The following is a 22,375-nucleotide window of genomic DNA, read 5'->3' as shown; positions in this document are numbered from 1 at the left end:
GGTTTGGATTCGAGGACGAATTCTTTCTAAGGAGGAGAGGATGATACGGGTCAAAGATGCATCTTAGCACTCGAGGACATGAAGACGTGAGTGAAGACCCGAGCTTGTGGGGCTGCCCATCCAAGGAACAAGCTTTGAAGTGTAGAGAACAAGTCCCACACTCCAAAGCTGTTACTGTTCATCCGTCACTGTTCATCCGCTCCTTTGCAAAGGTTTTTTGGTCATTTGTAATAAGTTGCCCTAGATATAGATAGAACCTTATTAGGTCATTTTAGGGGATTTTTAGATTACATATTTGTAGCCTCTTTCAAGGTGGAATCCCTGGGAAGGTGGAATCCTTGTGTTGATGATTTGCTTAGAAACGGAGATTGCTTGGGGATTTCGGTTCTTTTGAGGTCACGTAAGAGATAGGTTTAGGTTGTGTGTGATATTAAAGGTCCAAAAGTGTAATAAGCTTTTGGGTTGTTAATATTATATCTTCATTTGTCTATCTATCTATCTTTACTTTCTTGTAATCGTTTATATATATCTAGTGTAATTCGTTTGTGTTCTTGTCTTGTAACCGTGTGTTGTTGTTATTGCATCTTGTTCATCAAGTGTTGTTGTTGTTTTTAGTGTATTTTACTCTTGATATCATTTTCTTTCTTGTTCTTCTTGTGAATCCGAGAGAGGTCATCAAAAGGGTCCATAGTTCTAGACCTAGTGGACTGATTTTGGTGTTTGTTTCGTGTGTTCTTGGGGAGTTTGGTATCATTTGGTATCACTTGTTTCTCCATTTTATGCCAAGGCATCAGCTATATGGTTCTGCTCCTTGTAGAAATGCGTAACTAGTAGACCACGAGCGAAGCTACATTCAATCAAGGGCGTGCAAGTGAACACCGTTCATTGGAAAATTATACCATGTATGTTTATCAAAATTTATAAAATATCGGTATATACTTGTGTTTGCACAATCTTAACAGTGTTGGGGCCTGTGGCTTAGTGGTAAAGGTTGTGCAAAAGGGCTGCTAGGACGGAGGATCGAATCTTTCTACTATTGAATTTTGTCATCGTATATATATATTCTTTTTTCAAGAGCTTTTGTGGGTCCACTAACCTTCTTTTAATTCCTTTTTATTCTTTAAATTTCTTTCTTTTTACCCGTCTCCAGAACCTCAATCAAAACCAAAGTTACAAATTATTTCCTCCATAACCGTTTATATGATATTATTTTTTATTTATATTATGAATCATTTTATTTACATAAAAAGAGTAATTCTAAAATTATATTATTTCTAATTTTAGATAACATTTTCTCGAGCCATGCTAAAATAAGTGTATCACATAAATTAAGATAGAATGAAAATTATTAGTAATTATTAAATTTATTGAAGCTTTAATTTGGATATTTTATTTGCATTAAATATAAAATAACATTTCAAACAAAGTTTCTACCCAAAAAAATAGAAGAAAATACTATGTGCAATTGCACATAGTATTTTTCATACCTCCTAAAAGGTTATTATGAGGTTTGGACAAGAAAATTTAATAACGGGTTAATGTTTTCATAGTTTTATAGGTGAATCGGGAAAACTAAGCTTTGAAATTTTTTATTATGATTTTCACTTGTTTTCCATCAAAACAAAATTTAACATTCATTAAAATTAAAAAGTAGTAAAATGAAGATCGAAAACAACTCTAAATTGAAGTGAAAATTGATAAATTAGTGTTATTCTTTTTTTTGAATGTGTGATTTGTGTTCAACAAAAATCTCGACCCATTCATTATAAAACTATTATTTTAGTACATACAATTTATCATGTATTTTTTTTATAACTAAAAGCAACCTAAACTGAAGAAATTTTTTAGACGATTTGTATTTGGTAAAAAATAAATTATTGATGTTGTTCAAGATAAATTCGCTAAGTTGAGCAAGTTGAATATTAATCCCTCACTAAATTTTTTTGTTAGCTGCGTTTTAAAATTCTGCACACTCTTCGTAAAATATCTAGCTCCACCGCTGTAGTGGACTCTCTGTCCTTAGCACAAACCTGCAACCATCAAGTAGATGGTCATAGCGTAAGTTTCCATGTTGAAGCATAATAATAACTTGTGTTGAGTCAATATTTATTTCAATTGGGAGCAAATTTCTTTCCTCCGTTGTTTTTAGTCCCTCAAGAAGAGCCAGGAGCTCCATTTGGTTGTTAGTGGCTGCTTGAAAGCCTTATTGAAGCCTAAAACCCAGTCACCATTTTGATTTCTGATAAACCCTTCTATTCCTCCAACCCCAGGATTGTTCAAGCATGAATCATCTATGTTAAGCTTGTATGGATGGACTTGAGGGAGGGTCTACTTGATGTTGATAATGCTTAGGGTGGTAGGCATTCTATGGATCCCATCCGAGAGGTGGGTGAACTCAACTGCATCGGCATAAACCTTGTCAAATGATGGCTTAGTGGACTCATTGTTGAATATGTTCTTATTTTAGCACTCCAGATGTGCCATAAACAGAACGTAGTGAGGGTGACAAAATAATGATTTGGTCAAAGTGATGGTTTCGTAGTGGCTTTCAAAATTGTTCCCAATTGTCCACATGTTGAGGGAAAGTGACATTTGGAAAGATGCTTGCCACTTTTACATTGAAAACATTCCAGAGGTTTGAATTCATAGGGCATTCCCAGAGGACGTGGGGATACTCTCATATGGATTGTGGCAAAACTTGCATTCCTGGTTTACTAGAACCCCCATGGTTGAGGGTGAAGTTACAAGGGAGTTGATTGTGGTGACACGTCCACAGAAAATGCTTAATTTTAGGGGGTATAAGTATTTTCCAAGTCCAGATGATTTTTTTCCCAATGCTAGTTTGTCTATTTTTATTAGCTACGATCCTAAAAGCACTAGCTCTGATGAAAAGTCTATTTTCAGTAGCTTTCTAAATAGGGTAATCCTTGTTTTTCCTACTGGATTGGAAAAAGTTATCTTTAAGGGTATTTTGGATGGTCGGAGGGGGAGGGGTGGGGTGACAAAAGAGATGTTGTTAAAGTTCCAAGAGTTATTATTCCAGATACCGGCTACTTTGGTATCAAGTTGGTCCTTGGGTAGAGGACCATGAATGAGGTTTTTTAGAGGGCCATAATTTGGGATCCAACTATCATTCCAAAGATTGACGTTGTCCCCTTTATGTATTATCCAAAGGGTAGCATCCTTGCAGGCTTCAAGACCCCTCGAGATACATTTCCAGGTTCTGGAAACCTTTTTGGGGGGGTTGTTATTTTTGTTGGTGTTTTTTGGATTTTAGGGTCTAAACCCAAGGAGAATCAGGCTGATTGGTTGCTCTCCAGGCAAGATCAACATGTATAGCCTTGTTTTTGTCTTCTGCTCTTTGTATTCCAAGTCCATCAAGCTCTTTGGGCCCAGTGACCACTTCCCAACATAGGAGTTATATTTTTCTTTTTACCTCAGTTGTTCCTCAAATGAAATTTCTCAGGATCTTGTCAAATTTTTTTCCAGATGGTGTTAGGGAGGGGTATGAACTGCATAACATAATTGAGAATGCTATTCAGAAAGGCCCTGGCTAGAGTAGTTCTACCAACAACATTAAGGAACTTTGTCTTCCAACAGGCTAAATTTAGATTCATATTGTCAGGGATGAACTGAAAGTCATCATTGGTGGGGGCTTTATTAAACATTGGGAGGCCCATATACTTACCAAAGTTTTTCCTGGGGTGGATGTCCAGGATGGAGTCATATTGTTCACGGAGTCTATGGAACTATTCTTTAAGAAGATAACCTTTGATTTAGTAGTATTGATTTTTTGTCGAGAGAAAGAAGAGAAATTGGTAAGAGTTTCCCTTGTGGTTAGATAGTTTCTTCTTTGGCAAAGAGAGTAAGGTCATCAACGAAGAAGAGGTGAGAGATCTTGGGTCCACCTCTAGAGATGGAGATGGGTGTCCAATTCAAATTATTTACTTCATGATTTATTTTCTTGGACAGAAGTTCCATGCACACGATGAAGAAATAGAGTGGGATGGGATCACCCTGTCTAATCCCTCTGGTAGGCTTGAATTGATCAGTTTTGGATCCATTTACAAGAATAGATATGGTGGAGGTAGAGACACATGACATGATCAGATTGGGGAGTTTGGGAGGAAAGTTAAGGAAACAAAGAGCTTGTCTTATGAAGCTCCACTAGATTCCATAAAAAGCCCCTTTCAGGTCTATTTTGAGGATCATATTACCCGTTTTACCTTTCATGGGATAAATGGGTAATATATTCTTGGACGATGATGACATTATCAGAGGCTATTCTATTAACGAGGAAGTTGGCTTGAGTGGGACCTCTGATTTTAGTAAGATAAGACTTGATTCTATTGACAATGACTTTGATGATGATCTTATATTGGGTGGTGCAAAGTCCAATAGTCCTGAAATTCTTGAGAGTATTAGCATTAGGGATCTTGGGTAGGAGACAAACGAAGGTGCTATTGACTCTTTCTTCCATTTTACAAGTGGTGAAGGTGTCTGTGCAGAAAGAGAACAATTAGAAATAAGTTGTGTCCCAAAATTTTTGGAAGAAGAGGAGGTGTAACCCATTAGGGCCACGGGCCTTAGTGGGTTTGAATGAGAACATATCTTTCTTTATTTCAGATAGGGTTGGAAGACTGTTGAGAAGTTGGCGGTGGAATGATATTTCTGGAAGATGGGTTATCTTGGCATTTAGATGGTTGATAAGTGTTTTGAAAAGTAGAGAAATTTATAGAAGTTGAGGACTTTAAAGATGACGTTAAAATTAAAGAAAAAAAATGAAAATAAGCTGAGACTTATTTTTTCAAGTACAACTCCAAGCTTTATTTGAATTTTTTATGGCTAAACATTACTTTTTAATATATATATTTTTTTTTCAAAAAAGCTGAATATTTCTCATGATCAATGGGACTATGTGTAGGAGAGAGTAATGGTAAAATGTGATGTAAAGGGTTTAAAAATTGATATACAAAATAATATTAACTATAAATTTTATTTACGTAACAACAAATTCTTTTTACAAAATATAAATTGTGAGGTAATTTTTGTATTTGAAAATTGTCAAAGCCAAATTATGTTTTCTGAAAAATTTAGAATTTCGTGTCATGATATAAAATCATGAAATAAAATTAATTAATGTAATAAAATGCTAATTTCATCTCAGAATTTGATGACTAACAATTAAATTACAGATATAACTTTATTTAAATTTAAAACTGTAATATAATAATTAAATACTACTAACAATTATTTTCACCACACTCAAAATTAGGGTAGTCTTCTTCGGCCAAAGTAGAAAGGTGAGGAAAAAAAAACACAGCTTTCCTGTAAATTGAATTTGGTAGGCTGCATTTTAGAGGGAGATGGCTGATTTCATTACATCTACTCACAGAACCAAGTGGATTCTTACTCCCCAAGAAATTGTAGGTCATCAAAATTCATTCTTGGACAATCTCTTTTTTTTCTTTTTTTTTTTTTTGTTTATGAATGGTTTACTTTATTCACAGAAACATAAATACAAAGTTGCCAATCAAAGAGCTAAACAAGCACTAGAGAAGGTATGCTAGCTCCATTTCCTTATTATTATTTTTTAATTATCCTTTTCATTTTCTGTGTTTTTTTTTTGGTTGAGATACCTTTTTTTAACGTAATTAGGCAATATGAATGTGTTCTTTTGACCTTTTGCTGCTGCAGTTAGTGTTTACCCTTTTAAAATGATAGTGGGAGGTAGCAGGTATAGCGTGAAATTAGTCGAGTTGCACGCAAGCTGGCCCGGACACCACGGTTATAAAAAAAAAATAAAAGGAGTGGTACAGTTGAATTTATAGACGTGGTGCAAGGATACGCGGGATTGAGATGACCAAAACATGTAGTTTGTATGCTGTAACTTGCTTAATCAATATGACAAGGCATCAGGAATAATAAATAAGTTGACATGAAACGATAAATTAAGTAAATAGAATGAACTTGAGTTCCGGTGCTGGTAGTAGGCGGTGTTATCAGGTGAGGTTGATCTTATTGATATTATATAGAACAATGGAATCATAGAGCTTCAGAGCTTAAAAACACAAACTGAGAGTAAAAATCACATGGCTTACATAATGGTTGGCAAAGGTCTCAGACTAAACGGATGGTCGAGTTTCAGACTCTTTCGCAACATCTGCACCCTTGAACTTATCTCGACCTTATCTTGTTTGGTCATAACCTGGTGTCTGGTCCCATATTTTCGGAGCTAGACGGGCTTTGCTGATATGACTTTGGCCTCGACTGTCTTGACTCTTGATTTTCATGGATAGGATTACCCTTACCGGTCACGTTTTGAGGATAGCATTTGGTGTTGTCCGTGCTTAGTCACTTTTGACCTAAGTTGCTCGGACTCTTCAAAAATGCGGCTGCACCCGTGTCAGATCCTCCAAAAACGCTGTACTTTTGAAGGGTCCGACACGCACTCGATGAAATTTTTGAAGAGTCCAAGCAACATAGCTTTTGATCTATTCTTTTTGCCGTGTGTCGTTTCTTGGTTCCCCCAAGTCTCAAGTTCGATTTTACTCCATACAGTTAGATTGAGTAGAATTTCTTTTTCATTTTTTGTGTTCGGTGTATGAAATTCTATATGCCTGCCTTATGTTTTTTTAAACACTTATGTTTAGCTTTCTCACTGCTTCAACAATTTGCCTAATTTTGTAGTCAGAATTACCTGAAACTTTTATGGTCCAGAACATAGGTCTGATTTATAGTTCTTGTGGGCTTACAAATATTGCTAATAGCTAATTCTATTGTGAAGTATGGAACAACACGAATGGAAGTTGATATCGATGGGTCGTTCTCGTATGCTGAAATTCAAAATGACGCAAAAGATAGTGGTAAGATTGAATTTATTCAAATCAGAGAAAAATTAGAGAAAATATGAAGTTTCTGTTTTACCTCCGTTTAATCTTGGAAGATAATCATAGTTCTTATCATTCTTTTGGTTGCTATTTTGGTTGGATGTTAGCTGAAAAGCGTCCTAAGCCACTCAAGGTCGAAGAAGAACAACTTCTAAGGGCTTTCTACGAGTTCAAGATTCAAGACGTCTGTGATGCCTTTAAGTTCCCACGTAAGATTCAGGTATAATGTTTTGATTATCGAATCTTCTACTATAATGACTCAACTGGTAGGTTAAACAGTTCTCATGGTTGTGTGCAGGCGACAGCTCTCCTTTATTTCAAGAGGTTTTATCTGCAATGGTCCGTGATGGAACATCACCCCAAAGACATTATGTAAGCTTATCTATTTTCTCTGTGCTTACCCCCAGTCCCCAATGTAAGAAAATCGTACTACTATCCTCCTATCTTTATGCAATGTTTTGGTTGGTTGTTTGGACAATAGTTACTTTGCTAAATTCAAGTGGAAATGCATTTTAAAAACATAAACAAGTTCATCTGGAATCTGATGCATACTGTAGTTGATAGGTGATAGAGACAAATCTTACTAGCTCCCCCCCCTCCCTGTCTTCCTTTTTGTAGGTTAACCTGCATATATGCTGCTTGCAAGGCAGAGGAAAATCATGTATCAGCTGAGGAGCTTGGTAAGGGGATTGGACAGGATCATCATGTAATCCTCAATAATGAGATGCTGGTTTTCCAGGCATGAATTTTATTTAAAGGTCATTTAATTCTTCATTTTCCTTTAAATCTTGCTTTAATCAACCTTTTTTTGACCTTTCTTTTGCAGAGTCTTGGATTTGATCTTATTGTTTATTCTCCCTATCGTGCACTTGAAGGTTTTATCAGTGATTTAGAGGTGTTTTTCTTTTGATCTGTTACACTTTCCCCTTGGAGTAATAATTGCTTTGTTGCCTATTATATCTTCCTTTTAATTGTTAGTTATTTCCACTCCTTGTGCTGCTTAATTTCTTCATTGCAATTATTAACTATTGCTCTTGAAACTTCAGGAGTTCTGTGGAGCTAAAGATGAGGATCAGCTTGTGGCACTGAAGGTAATTGTTATGTCCTTCAGACAAGATAAGGTAGTTAAAGTGAAAAGTCCCCCCACCCCCTCTCCCCCCTCCTCTCCGACTTTGATGTTCAGGATTCAAGTTACCATGGGTGGAAATGGAGAGAAAAGTGCTACAATTGACTCCTGGGAGGGGGCTATTGGTGGGTAGATGTAGGTTAACATATAAAAACAAATTGTTATTTCTTTGTCATACAATTTTCTTTTTATCAATTAAAATGCTCTTCCACTATTTCTGCTCCTTGTAAATTCTGGCTTCTACAATTGAATTTCATCCAATGTTGCTCAATAACTAGTAATTTTGCAGTTAAATCACCTAAACCATGTGAATTTATCTGATTGAAGATCTTTAGTTCTCCATCCAATGGGACAAATGCTGATCTCACTCTTCCTTCTATTGTTTGTAATTCTTCCTTAGATAATCAAGGTTGATGCATCTTTTTTCTGGATTGTCATCAATGTTCTTTTGAACATCATAAAAGTTGGTGGCATGTTGCAGATATGGTGATTATAAAATTTCACATCATAGGTCTCTCTATCTAGCTCATTGAGCTGCCAACCAGCTAATCTTTCTTTTGTGCTTCAATTTATTTGCTTAAAACATTTCTATGTATGCAACTTGCGACAAGAAGAAAGAATAGACTTCCCACACAAGTAGTTGGTAACTCTCTGACATGCATCGATGCATTACTTACTGTGATTCATATATCGTAGATGATGAATTAATTTGGGAATTCCTTGTTGAGTTCTTACTTACCTGATATAAGGGAAATAATTTAATTCATATTACTCTGACCATTGGAATCATCTACCAGTCAAGTTTATTTTCTTCTGAAGTACAGGGTTCACTCAATACTGCTAGGATGGAGGCAGATAAGATTATGCGTACTGATGGACCACTTCTATTCCCACCTGGGCAGGTTATATTTTATCATTTACATACTCTATTGAAATGATTTTTATACTGTATGAATCTAGTTGCTGGCTCTTCCTACCTGCAGAGGATTATATTAATGACATATACACACATCTTTGAGGCATGCTTCATCTTTGTTGAAAGAAAATTTTCATTTTACAGAGTCATAAACTTTTGAAATTAGTTTGTTCCATATTCATATTTTTTGAGTTCATGTGACGTTTGGACTTGGAGAATGGATTCTCTGTTATTGACAGATAATTTTCTTAGTATGATTAGACTAGATTAAATTTAGTTCGTTTGACATTTTAAAAGAAGCGATTCTAGCTATAATTTCCCATTAGCTCCTCCTAACTAGCACTGACAATTATCTATGACTATCTCTGGCAACTAACTGAGGCTTTACTTTTCGTCAGATGATTGATCGGAATTTTTTGGAAGAGGAAGAATGATTTTCAATTAATCTAAATAAACATCTTATAAAGTGTAATAAATGTCATTTGGTTAAGTTTTGAGAAAAAGGAATTGACATTAAATATAATGCCATATAAGATATGTGCAGAGGAGCGATCACAAGTGTAAGTATGGTGGAGAAGGAACAGTTTCTCATGTGGGTTTACAGCAGGGATCTATCTCGAGTCTGTACTTGTTTACCCTAGTTCTGGATGAGCTAACCAATGGTAAACGTGATGCCGTAGTTGGTTCAGTATTGCTATTGTCCTAGTGATTTTACTAATATACTGTAGTGTTTATTGAGAGGGATTATCCTAAGAAAAGTAATGGGATTTTCGGTTATTAGTCGAGCCCAGAAGATAGTATTAACTGGCCATTTCACCATAGGTCTCATCATCGTACATCTCTAAACATTTCTCTTTTTTGATCTTATTCTTTCAATGTTTTACCTTACATTTCTCTCTCCTTTTGTTCCAAGTAAGGTGGATGTCTTTGCATCGCAAAATTTTCATTAGAAAGTTTTTCTTTTTCGCATCAATTCCTATCCCATCTTTGTGGGAAACTGAATTTGGGTTTTCAACTATTTTGTTTTCCTTTCAGATCTCAATCCCTTTCCTTTCTATTTTTAAAATTTTTGTGAAAACACAACCCCCCAAAACCCACTATATTCCTAATATTCCTCTTTATTCTTTTCTCTCAACCCAAACGTACATCAGTTTGCAACCAGAGGCAGGTCCGTGGTTTGGGCATTGTGTATTCGAGTTCGGCTATAAGTATAATCCATTCATTTACTGGGTTCAAAGTCTATTATTTGCACTTATTTAATGAGTATATAAACACATATATAAGGTTTGAGCCAAAATTACTTGTTTGGATGAACCCGTAACTTATTCTTTTGGTTCACCTCTGTTTGCAACCCTGGTTCATACTACTGATAATTCTTCTCTGATCATTATAATGCTATTCATTACCTTTGCTGTTGTTATGCAAGGTGTTTGGAAGTTCCGAATGCTGTTTTGTTGGTTTCTATAACTAAGGAAAGCCTCCACGCATAATTGAATAATGTTCTCATAAGGTAGTGTAGGATAGATTCTGGAGAATCTCTTCTGTATTTTGGCCACGCCATACCCATAGGAGTCATATTTGTATCAGGAAAAATTATGTGATGAGTGAATATTTGATGATAGCTGTTTTGACCTATGACAAGACTGCATTTTGGAAAGAAAAAAACGCAAACTAAGAAACTTTTCTGATAATCACTGAAGCCATCAATATTGACATCTGAGAAAGTCATATGATGACCTTGTTGTATATCGCAGTCGAGCAAAACTCTGGTTTTTTTGTTCTATGTGATGAATTGCTCCTTTCAAATGTGGTAAAGATAATACGCACATGCACATCTTTTATAATTTTCTGATTTCAGTTTCTTTTTCCTTGTTTCAGTTGGCATTGACAGCTTTGCATAGAGCTAACACAATGCACGGCATATTTGATTTAGAGAGGTCTCAGTCCCTTCCTCATTTGGACAGATTCTACAATAATTCCTTACACTCTGATTGACATGATAATGATTCTTTAACTAGGTACCTGAGAAGTGTTCTATCACGTCAACATCCAGATCACGCCATTTCAGAACTTACTGGTTCTATAAATACCGTTGATTCTTTGGCAAGTACTTAACCTTGTTATTACTGCATGCCTGGAATTGTTCAATCTTTTATCTTCATCTTCGTCTTTCTGGAAATATTACTGGCTTCTTCCCCAAATGTTCGTTTGGGTTAAACGTAGTCCTCTGAGTGCCTGAACTCCTGGCATGTGAACAGATTGGTAAACTTTTGACTCCGACTTCCAAAGATGTGAAGCACATTGATCGGAAACTCAAATCATGTCTTGATCCGGGTTCACATGACAAGTGCGTTACATCAAACTCTGATTTGATTGTCATTTTTCCATCTTTTGGTTTCGCCACAATTTATTGGCCTAACCAGAAAATGATGCGGGTTTGTAAATGCAGGAGTAAAAAACGGAAGCATAGATCCAAAGATAGCTCAAATGAAGTTACAGATATCTCTTGATCTGCTCGAAGTTTGTAGCTTCAAGCATATGTTATTTGGCCGGTGAAATAGTTCCTCATTGCCACTCATCAGTTTCCGTATATGGAGTTAAACATCAAGGTAGACTGGAAGACATCGTCTACTACATTTGCATCAGGTCGAGAGAAGCAGCAGAGTCAGGTCAAGGATTTAAATTTAATGGGTTCTACTTTTAGGATTATCCTCATTGAACTCATTACTCATTATACTGTTGAAATTATGGGTTTCGATCTTAAATTTGTTGAGATTTTCATAGATTTTTACATATATACACACACACATCTATACTCTGTATTGAAAACCGTGGATTCAGATGAACTTGCATCCTAAAGGCGACATCCACCCCCGAGAAGAAGCATCAATAAAGAGGTGCATGTATGAATGGATAAATGGCTCTCTCGGTGAGCTGAAGATGGTTCAATCGTTTCTGTTTTTAATTTTATTATTGGTTTCCTAAATTGATCTTCTGAAGTTTTCATTATGATAAACCTGAATTGATATTTGCCTGGTTTTTTGCTTTTGCTGAGAAACATCACATAGAGGCCAAATCATACTTGTGATTTTGCTGCATCTTTAATCTCTGGGCTTTCTTCAGTCGTCGATCAATTTGGACTGGGCCTGTTGGCCCATAAACCACCAAGTGTTGTTGGGCCTGTACTGAAATGCTCTCTTTTCAACTAGTGCCATTGATCATCCAAAACAAATAAAGCAGCAAAACAAAGAGTGGAAAAAGAAAGATTTAAGAATTGCCAGAAGATTTAATATATAGCAGTTAAAAGGCGATTTCCATCTCTTAATATTTTTTATCGCTATAGTACTTACTAGAGAATATGTTAAAAGGGAAATAGAACGAATCCTTCTTAGGGTGCTGTCTTTAGGGTGAACATTTTTCAATATTTTCATGTTTGGTTAGTTAATTTTTTATTTTTTTTTTTAAAATAAATTCCTTAAAGATGCGGACAATGACTTCTTGAATGAAAGTAGGGAAGTGTCGAGTTCTCCAATCGACATTCCAGAAAGATTGCATTTTTCCAACCAGCTAAACACACCTCATCTTCACCGCATACACCCTCATAGTCCAATCCCCACCACCTTACACCCCTACCTCATCCCCACTCTCAGATTTTATATACATAAATGGTTTCAGGACAACTTTCTTGCTTCATATCGAACACTGAGAAAATGAGTAACAAACTCATTTATTTTTCTATAAAATATTTTTCAAAAAATATTTTCCTTGAGGACACACCCTTTGGCTCTTTTGACATACACTTAATTATCTTCAGCATATTGGAATTTGGAAGAGAATGAACGAATTTAAGTTGGAAGAGAATAGAATTAGATAATTCCAACATTTGAATGAAAAATAAAACGATTGAAGCAATACAGCAAAGGTTCTGAAGTGTTCACTTAATTTGGATTTCTTCTCCAATTATGATTTCTCTTACTTTAATTTGGTTACACATCATGCATGATGTCATTGACCTGTTGCATATTCATTCAAAAATCAAAACTAGGGTTAGCATAATTCTAGATGGAATACATATACAGGCCCCTGAAATATTTCACTTTTTTCCGTATAGGCACCTCAATTAAGAAAGGTACCTATTGAACCCTTTACTCCTTCAGAAATGGTTTCAATTGAGCCCAATTCTCCGACGTGGCAGTTTGCGTGTCTCACGTCTGGGAGACGCGTGAAATGTCATGGAACCAACTTATGTGGCACCCAACGGATTTTTTATCCTTTTTTTATGCCCAATTTCTTTTGTAAAAAAAACCCTAATTCCTACTTTCTTCCTCTTTTTATACTCAATTCTTAATATTCACCTTTTTTGTCTCCTAAATTCTCCTTCTCCTCTTAAATTCCTTTTCAGTCTTTTCTCTTGCTCCGCTTAAACTCTCCTACTCTTATTAATTTCTTCTTCTTACTCGTTTTTAGTAGTAATGTCCAATTCATCCTTTTCATTGTCTTCATCTTCTTCAATTCCAAAAGGAGTATGTTTATGTGGGGTGAAAGCTGAAATTAAGACCTCGTGGACACAACTCAACACTGGTCGGAGATTCTTTTGCTGCAAAACTTCAAAGGTATTCATCTTTCGCTGCTTCATTGGACGAAATGCAATTACTTCGATTAGTGAATGCAATTTTTTAGTTTAATTTTTTCTTTGAACCTGTAGGCGAGAGGTGGATGCAATTACTTTGATTGGTATGATGATGAAATGCCTCCTCAAGCAAAGAGGGTGATGTGGGGTTTATTGAAAAAAGTCAAATCATTTGAAGAAGAAAGGAATCGATCAAGAAAATTTAAAGTGATATGCGTTGGGGCGATATTGATTTTGGCTACATAGAATTTCTTCAAGAAATATTCTTAGATTTTGGCAAATATTGGCTTAGGTTTCTTATATATGGGACTGTTTTGATTTGGCTAATTCTGAAATATATTAGTTGTATTGGGATTGTTTTGCTTTGGCTTTCCTGTTGTATTGTTTTGCTTTAGCTTTCCTGTTGTAGTGGGATTGTTGTGTATGAAACAGTTAAGAAGGAATGAAGATAAGTTGTGAAATGTTACTCTCTTACTATGTTTTGATTTTGCTTTACTGTTGTAATTGGTTTAGTTAGATTACTGTACTCTGTTTTTTTAGAGTTCAAATGATTCATTTAAATGATTCAAAGCTGTCAAATGTTTAACACAAAAGAAACTACCATTCAATAATTATATAAAGCACAAGAGCACAAGTGCAACTGATCGGCATTTTAAACACAATAATCTACCATTCAACTGCTCAAAATGAGCTCCAACCATACATCAAATGTTCATCCAAAACTATCTAAATAGACTACCAAAAATAGTTTAGAATCTTCAAAAACCCGAACAAAATACCAAAGTAGCCATACAACTAATCACCAAAATATACATTGTACTAAAAACACAATTAATTCAACAACTTCATATTCCTCCTAGTGCACTAGAACTTTCAAGTTGACTTCTTTTTTTACAGATTCATACTCTGCAATTGAGAAGTTGTGACAACATTCTTTCCCTTCCACTTCATTCCTCGAGGCTTATAACCAATATCAATATTTATTTGAGTTGCATCTTTGTAAACACCCGGAGTGACAACTGTTTCACCTCTAGTTTCAGGCTGCATAAAATGAAGTAAAATTAGATTTGTCAAAAAAAAATTAAAAATTACATGAATTGAAGTTGTAATTCACACTTACATTTAATGTTTTACTGCCACTCATTTGATCAGTGTAGATACCAAAACCTACTGTCTTAGACCTCTTTTGTCCTACTGATGATGTTGATGCTTCAATGGTTCTTTTTTCCCCAAGTTGCTGATCAGATACACTTCCTTTTCCTCTACCTCTGTCAGTGCCTCTTTTAGATCCTTTGCATTTGCCAGCTCCCCTACCTTTGCCAGTGCCTCTACCTCTACCTCTACCTCTTTTAGCTGGCTGCACTCTTATAACTGCTGAGGTATTAACACACATAGAACTGCCAAAGCTTGGTTGCTGGCTGAAACTTTGTGGCATGCTAAAGCTTGGTGGTTGGCTGAAGTTTGGTGGCTGGCTGAAGCTTGGTGGCCTGCTAGAGCTTGGTGGCTGACTGAAGCTTGGTGGCCCGCTAGAACTTGCTGCCTGGCTAGAGCTTCCAGGTTATCCCATTCCATCCTAACAATAAAGGATATTAAATATATATATATATATTATAAATATCAGAATTTAATTATTGATTTAAAAGATATGAGTGCATTACCTGAGCTTTACAAAGAGTTCTGCTATGACCAATTTGATGACATTTGGAGCAAGAAATTTTCCGTCCTTTCCTGGATAGCTTCCCATACTTCTTCTTAGGCTCATTCTTCCCTTTTTTTTCTATTCTTTCCTGGTTTGCCAGGCATTGGTCTAGGCTCAGGAGGATCAATCACTATACCACTTGTGTTAGACCACATTTTCATATTAGATATTGGCTGAAGAAAGTAGTCATAAGCTTTCAAGAATGTATCTTTCTTATACTCCTTTTCCACATAAAATTCAGGCTTTATACCTTTATGCTGATAAGCTAATACAACATGTTGACATGGTATGCCTCTCAATTGCCAGTTTCTACAAGTGCAAGTCCTTGCCCTAATATCAACTATATGCCTATAAGGACCATCTAAAATTTCATACCCAATCTGTCCATTGAACCTAACTGTGCAATTTCTAGCCATATTCTTGTTTTCTTCAAGTACTAGCAAAGCTATAGGAGAGATGTCTGAAATCCAGGTATCAACAAACTTCCTCATTTCAACATTTCTATCCATTATCTTGTGTCTAATCTCCTCTAACATACTGATTATAGATTTATGTCTAGCAGCTAAAATTCATGAATTAAAAGTCTCACACATATTATTCTCAACAATGTCACATTTAGAATGCTCCCTAAAATATGTTCTACACCATGATTTTTTTTCATAATGTAATAAGACCTCACAAATATCCTTACCAAGTTGACTGAGTTTACCCGTCTCATCCAAAAACTTCACTACAAAATTGGATTTAGCACACCTCCAAAATTGTTTTCTTCTTTCTTCTCCTCTCCAAATCTGATGTCAATTGGACCAGAAGTTTCTTGCACACCACCTCATTTCACAATATGGTAGCAACTCAAGTATAGTAGGTACAAGACCCTACATCAGCATAAATACAAAATCAAAGCACAAAATATATGAACATAGACTGTATAGTAAATAAATAGAAGACATCAAAATTAAAGTTTAAAAAGTAGGCTAACCTTTTGCATATCTGACATGACAGTCAGTCCATGTCTAGTGCCTAAGTTCAGATCTTGAATCAAGTAGTTAATGAAGAAACTTCAGCTATGTTTTGTCTCTTGATCAACCACTGCCCAGGCTATTGGATACATTTGATTATTTTTATTTCTCCCAATTGCAACTAACAATTCATCCTTGCAAGAACCTTTCAAAAAACAACCATCTAACCCAATAATTTTTCTGCACCCTGCCAGCCAGCCTCTCTTTAATGCATCAAAGCACAAATAAAATAAATAAATAGATTTTTTCCAGGTTGAAACTCTCTATCTATCCTCACCCAACAAGAACTGCCAGGATTAGTATGTTTTATCATGTCTGCATAGTCACACAACCTTAGAGATTCCATCTTCTAATCACCCAAGAATTCTTTAATGATTTTATGCTTTGACCTGCTACAAACAATTTTTCCCACATACAAAATCAATTTTTTTTCTCACCAATTTCTAAATTTCCCACAGTTTTATATAAGGTTGTAAAGTTATTTCATTCTTGAACTTGCAATAAACTTAGATGTGCATAACTTATTTTTTGTAGTAGTAGTGCATACATGTACAGGATAGTAGTGCTTGACACAAAGTCACCAGAATGCTTATCAATACTAGCAAACAACAACCATTTACATTTCTTATCCTCACACCTAACTCTAACTCTATGTTTCTTATTAAGCTTAAGCTTCATTCTAACTTTGTATTCAACAGCATACTCAGCCACAACCTTTCTAAATTGCTTAGCATTTTCAAATATCATACGAAGCTCAAATATAGCCACAACACAATCAGGATCAAATCTTACCTTTTTACTTTTCCTTCTTGCTGGTAAATCAACACACCTGACAACTTCAGGTTCCAGTCCATCAGCACTGTCATCACTATCAACTTATGAGCTATCTATATACTCCTCATCTCCCGCTAATCTTCCACTGTATCTAGCAGCCTTATTTCTTCCAATACCTTCAAATCCCCTATCAACACCTGTTGATCCAAGTTTTATTTCTTCATTTTGGACAAGTTTCTTATGTTTCACACAATTTCTCCTTTCATTTCTAAGAGTTCTTAACTCTTCATCAACCTCAGAATCATCATCTTTTGGTATATTAAACTCTTGAGAATCAACACTACTATCAAGATCTGTTTCAGCTCCTTCTAGATCTGAGAGTTCATCTGCACCAGATTCTATATCTATGTTGTCAGTTTGGGTAGGTTCCTTATGTAACCCTTCAATATTAATATCATGAACTGTTGATATGTTCTCACCCACATTACTATTATCACCAACCACATTACTACTTTGATCACCTACTGTACCACAAAGAAAATCAGATGGGACACCATCTTCTATCACTTCTAATTCATCCACAACATGGTTCACATACAAGTCTAAAAAGTCCCCATCTTTTAGGTCTTCAACAAGACTTACCGAAGTCAAGTCATTTCCTACTTCAATAAAGACTTTCTTTTTAGGGTCTTTAAAGTAGAACCCACCAACAGTCATATACCCAAATTCTTTAGTATAATAAAGCAACTCGAATATAGAAAAGTGGTCCTTGTCCATACTTACATATTCCACCTCACTTTCTCCTATGTAGCGTGGACCATATTCTTCATAAGAAACAAACTTGCCAACGTGGTGAAAACGAGTTGTAATAATAATATTAGCCATCAGATTCCTGAAACAAAACCTCAAAAATACCTGACAAGTTATGAATAGTAAAAACCCTAAAAAAAACCTAGCTTTTTTCAGATATTTCCAAACTACCATTATTAACGTAATATACTAACAAAGAACTAATAAACCGTTTACAACTACAATATATGACAAAAATGTGACAATATTGACATTTGAAACATACCTGAGTGCGATTCAAACACAAAACAACAACAATTCTTGAGATCCAACTCCAGATTCTTCGCAACCAGTAAAGAAATGTTGAAATCAGTGTCAAACTTGAACTAGTCAAACTTGAACTAATCACTCAAAAACACTATGTAACTTTTCATTATACAACAGACGAAGCATAAATTAGTAGTATTAGGAGTGAAATCGCGATTTTAGGGTTTCTGATAAATTTGGGGATGGGTATGAGGGATTTGACGTTATAAGGGGGGGAAAACGGAGTGGAAATTATATTTATGTATTAATTAAAAGAAAATGTGAGGTGTAAAATATAATTGGTTATAATTGGTCAAAATTAATACGTAGGCGGCGACTACATACACGCGCTTAACACGTTAAAAAAGAAGGCTTTAAAAAGGTGCCACGTTGGACAATTGGGCTCAATTGAAACCATTTGTGAAGTGGTAAAGAGTTCAATAGGTATCTGTATTAGTTGAGGTGCCTATACGGAAAAAGTGAAATAGTTAAGGGGCATGTATATATATATATATATATGTATGTATTTAGCCATAATTCTATAATAATATAATCATCATCACCTTTTTAGTGAAGCGGGTAAAAAAAGACATGGAGGAAATGTGGGATTCAGCTAGTTGATACAGAGTTTAGCTCCCCACTAGCTAGGATCCATCTTCCATGAAGATATTGGAACAGTGGTCCCCCACTTCTGCCTTTACAGAAACCCTAGGTTGCCTCCTGCTTAAACCCTAATTCCAAAAACTCCTGCTTAAACTCAAATTATTATTTTTGGTTTCCTCAAATGTCCAGTGCTCGCATTAGAGCTCCGATTAATACGAATCGCGCGTTGCAAGGTCCACTTTGGGGCTAGAGCTCATCATAACAAGATTTTCTCTATACCCAGAGTTCGAATTTGAGACCTCTAGTTAAGAGCATGGAGCAGTCCCACCACTACACCACAACTCATGTCGGTAACTCAAATTATTGTTTGATATAGAGTTATATATTGCTCCCCTCGTCTCAATTTATATAACATCCAAAAAAGAATGTCAATTTAACTTTAAAAGTCCTTTTTTACTGTTAATGAGATGATTTTCGGTCACACAAATATCTAACATTTATTTAGGACCACAAATTTCAAAAATTTTGGATCATTTTTTTCTTAAATAACTTTGTGTTAAGTCAAATGATATCACATAAATTGGACAAAGGGAGAGTACTAAAATATAATAGTACTTTGAGGTCCATTATTGACTGTAAGAATGTCTAGCTATGCCTGGTTCAGGATTTTTGAAAACCACTGTATGGAAATACTTTATAGATCTCCATACATCTGCGTATAATTAAATAGTATAATTTTCGAAACCAAAGGTGGCTCCGCCCGTGGGTAGGATATCTACTTAATGGTATACTATGAAGTAGTAATTGCCAATAGGTGGGTAAATAGTATCGTGATTCCAATGTTATATATTGAGTGAATAAATACTGCTAATTAAAGTCCTTATATGAGTATCATGGAGATAGAAATTAAAATGATAATATGGAAGAGTGGCTGTACAAGAACAGGAGATTAAATTGGCCACATTGAGAAATCTCAAATAGAGCACACATCTAAGATAAAATTGTAAGAAGAACGCTTGAGATGGGGTACATGCATCTAGAGGCTAAAACCACATGGACGGAAATTGTCTCGAAAATAGACTTACAATCTCTTGGAATCCTTGTGGAGCTAGCAAAAACAAGGCACAAGAAGAACAAGAAAAAATATATGTGATATCGATTAGCTGCGAATATGGCTAGTAGGTTTACCTTATTTAAAAGACTCTGTCTTTTAGTTATGTTAGAGATTTATATACCAATACAAAATACCAAATATATAGAGTAAACTTCTACTTATAATTCTAGTTCTTTTTTTTTTCCTTGTATTATATTGGTACGAGATGAGCTAAATTAATATAATGTAGCAGGCGACACCCAACATTGCTTGGTGGGCATTTTCTATCCCTCTTGGCCCTGGAACCAGCAATACAACTGAAGATGATGTCATGTTGTATGGACTGAGATGGTGTGCCAACAATAATAATTTCGGATCAACCTTAGCAGAAACTGACTCTCTTATACTCACTAAATGCATTAAGGGGGATGGAAAATCCACACACATTAAGGAGACACAGAAACTAGCAGAACTTCATAGTTTTACCATCATTCACTGCTTCAGGGAGGCCAACAAAACTTGAGTGATCATAACATTGAGGAAAATCAAGAGTTCAGCTCTTTAGATGAAATCTTTCAACAAATTAGAGGATTGATCAACATAGACAAATGGAAGATGCCCACCTTTAGAAATAAAAGAACAAATCTGTCTTTGATATATATACAATGACCGCCAATGCTTTGTATAGAAGCTCCTTTTGGTAGGAGTATAGTGTCAACAGTTTCAACTCAATGATCATGTATAAAGTTCGGAATACCAAAGTTAGTTTGTAACTTTTTGCACATCAACGGTCAGCGGAGATCGACAACTTTTTCTTTCCAAAATACAATAATTATAGATTGATACATTGTAGCTATGCACAATTGTGAAGAGGAATTCGATTTTTATCCATCGGATTGGTTTTGAGGTGATTAAAACTTTATTACATGATGATCCTTTAATTTTGGTACATCAGCTTGCTTATTATAATGACAGCAAATTGAATTTATATGAATGTATATATTTTGACAAATCATAATAACTTTAGACATCTGAAGCAGCTAATTGAAGATTTCTCAGTCAAAAAATCAAAATTAATTATAAGTGGAAAATATGACAGCATGCTGAAATTGATCTATAGTTATATGTTTTCGTTACAATCAGAAATCCTCCTAAGACAAATAACACACACTGCAATTTTTCATCATACAAAAATTTGTTTGATTTATATATATATATATATATATATATATTTTCCAAAATGTCCAAATCGCATAAACTACTTGCTGACTTTCTTTCTCTAGGAAAACAAAAAAGAGGGACAAAGAAATAGAAACACCTGACAAAAACTCCATAGAGCTGAACGATACAGAGAAGATTAGCATGACATATTGCACAAATCGAGAAATGGTCTCATTTAGTTCATATTAACTGAAGCTTAATTTGCACCCCCTCTCCATTACATTGAACTCTAATGGTGCTGAAGAAGTAGTAGCACTTTCTTGTTTTTCACATTCACTTGGAACTTCTTCATCATCAGTATCTTCTTCGTCATTTGAACCTTTGTTCTGATTGGCCTTTTGTCTTTCAAAGTCTCTCAACTTATACAAATACCTCAACATGACCTCTGCATAGTTGTCAAATCCCAATGAACTAAGAGCCCAACAGATGTCATCTCCATTAACCGTCCTTCGATTCTCCTTGTGACACTTGTCAGATGCTTCACCTGTTACAAAACTTATAAATTCTGATGCACATTCTTGCATTGTTTCCTTTGCTTCTTTGGAGATTTTGGCTGTTGGTGGCAAGATTTGTTTCATTATCCTTCCTACATTGGCTATTGGAACCAATTTCACATGTTCATCCACCATCACGATTAAATTAGTTTTGTGGATTTTGTTGATATCTAGTATACATTAGTGGAGGCTAATTTAGAATGCGTGCACGTTTCTGCATATATACTAGTAAAATTTAGTTTTATATATATATACATATATATATATATTTAAGTTCAAAACAGTAAATACACATGTACTCTGCATTGGATAAGGTGGATTTCGCCCATAATATTGTATATGTATGTACATTTCAACAAGCATGTGCATGGAACAACGTGACCTACACGAGTATTATTGTTGAATATATAATTAAGTAAATAAAAACAAGTTTAGTGACTGCCAAGTGATATCCATTGGCATAAATGTGTTTAAATCGAGTAATAATTGACCAAACAAATAGAATTCAGATCTTGACTCTTCAGTCAAAGTTAGCAAGATTAGGGTATTTAAAATTATTAAGTGAAAATCTAATCGAATCCACTAATTCAAGATGTTTTGGGGAAAACATCCTTTCAAAAGCTAAAAACCTGTAAAGCTTTTTAGTCATCCATCAGGGTACAAAATGGTCCCCCTCCCCCCAAGTCCCCTATTAAAATAATTACTATTAATTTCCTTAAACTGGTTTAATTAAGATATTACTCATTGAAATGAATGGACGACATTGATGCACGTTTGCATGTACTCTAAGTAAAGAGCAAAAATGATTCACTAAT

At 35.2% G+C, this 22,375-nt stretch overlaps 3 protein-coding genes across 3 annotated transcripts; 1 reads left to right on the top strand and 2 right to left on the bottom strand.

The window, feature by feature from the left end:
* The first annotated feature begins 5,247 nt into the window (after window positions 1-5,247).
* Window positions 5,248-11,918, top strand: LOC107839582 (cyclin-H1-1). Its single transcript, XM_016683128.2, has 13 exons — window positions 5,248-5,426; window positions 5,511-5,561; window positions 6,788-6,866; window positions 6,998-7,110; window positions 7,189-7,262; window positions 7,509-7,629; window positions 7,717-7,785; window positions 7,937-7,981; window positions 8,841-8,918; window positions 10,811-10,869; window positions 10,951-11,035; window positions 11,191-11,279; window positions 11,382-11,918. Exons 1-13 carry the CDS (start codon window positions 5,367-5,369, stop codon window positions 11,440-11,442), a joined length of 984 nt encoding a protein of 327 aa, XP_016538614.1. The 5' UTR covers window positions 5,248-5,366; the 3' UTR covers window positions 11,443-11,918.
* A 3,402-nt stretch (window positions 11,919-15,320) lies between these two features.
* Window positions 15,321-15,770, bottom strand: LOC124891714. The gene has a single exon (XM_047403383.1). It carries the CDS (start codon window positions 15,768-15,770, stop codon window positions 15,321-15,323), a length of 450 nt encoding a protein of 149 aa, XP_047259339.1.
* Window positions 15,771-21,069: 5,299 nt separating this feature from the next.
* Window positions 21,070-21,773, bottom strand: LOC107839585 (nuclear transcription factor Y subunit B-4). The gene has a single exon (XM_016683130.2). The coding sequence runs from the start codon at window positions 21,693-21,695 to the stop codon at window positions 21,252-21,254; it is 444 nt and encodes a 147-aa protein (XP_016538616.1). The 5' UTR covers window positions 21,696-21,773; the 3' UTR covers window positions 21,070-21,251.
* Window positions 21,774-22,375: the final 602 nt, after the last annotated feature.

The sequence above is a fragment of the Capsicum annuum genome, unplaced genomic scaffold, assembly GCF_002878395.1.
Source record: "Capsicum annuum cultivar UCD-10X-F1 unplaced genomic scaffold, UCD10Xv1.1 ctg4021, whole genome shotgun sequence".
Lineage (NCBI taxonomy): Eukaryota > Viridiplantae > Streptophyta > Magnoliopsida > Solanales > Solanaceae > Capsicum > Capsicum annuum.
Note: the sequence above shows the minus strand (reverse complement) of the source record. Positions and strands in the feature narration are given on the sequence as shown.

Coding starts and splice junctions, on each gene's coding strand:
- LOC107839582 (XM_016683128.2), top strand. CDS start 5,367: ATGGCTGATTTCATTACATCTACTCACAGAACCAAGTGGATTCTTACT. Junction 5,562..6,787: donor CTAAACAAGCACTAGAGAAG/GTATGCTAGCTC, acceptor TCTATTGTGAAG/TATGGAACAACACGAATGGA. Junction 11,280..11,381: donor GATCCGGGTTCACATGACAA/GTGCGTTACATC, acceptor TTGTAAATGCAG/GAGTAAAAAACGGAAGCATA.
- LOC124891714 (XM_047403383.1), bottom strand. CDS start 15,770: ATGGATAGAAATGTTGAAATGAGGAAGTTTGTTGATACCTGGATTTCA.
- LOC107839585 (XM_016683130.2), bottom strand. CDS start 21,695: ATGGTGGATGAACATGTGAAATTGGTTCCAATAGCCAATGTAGGAAGG.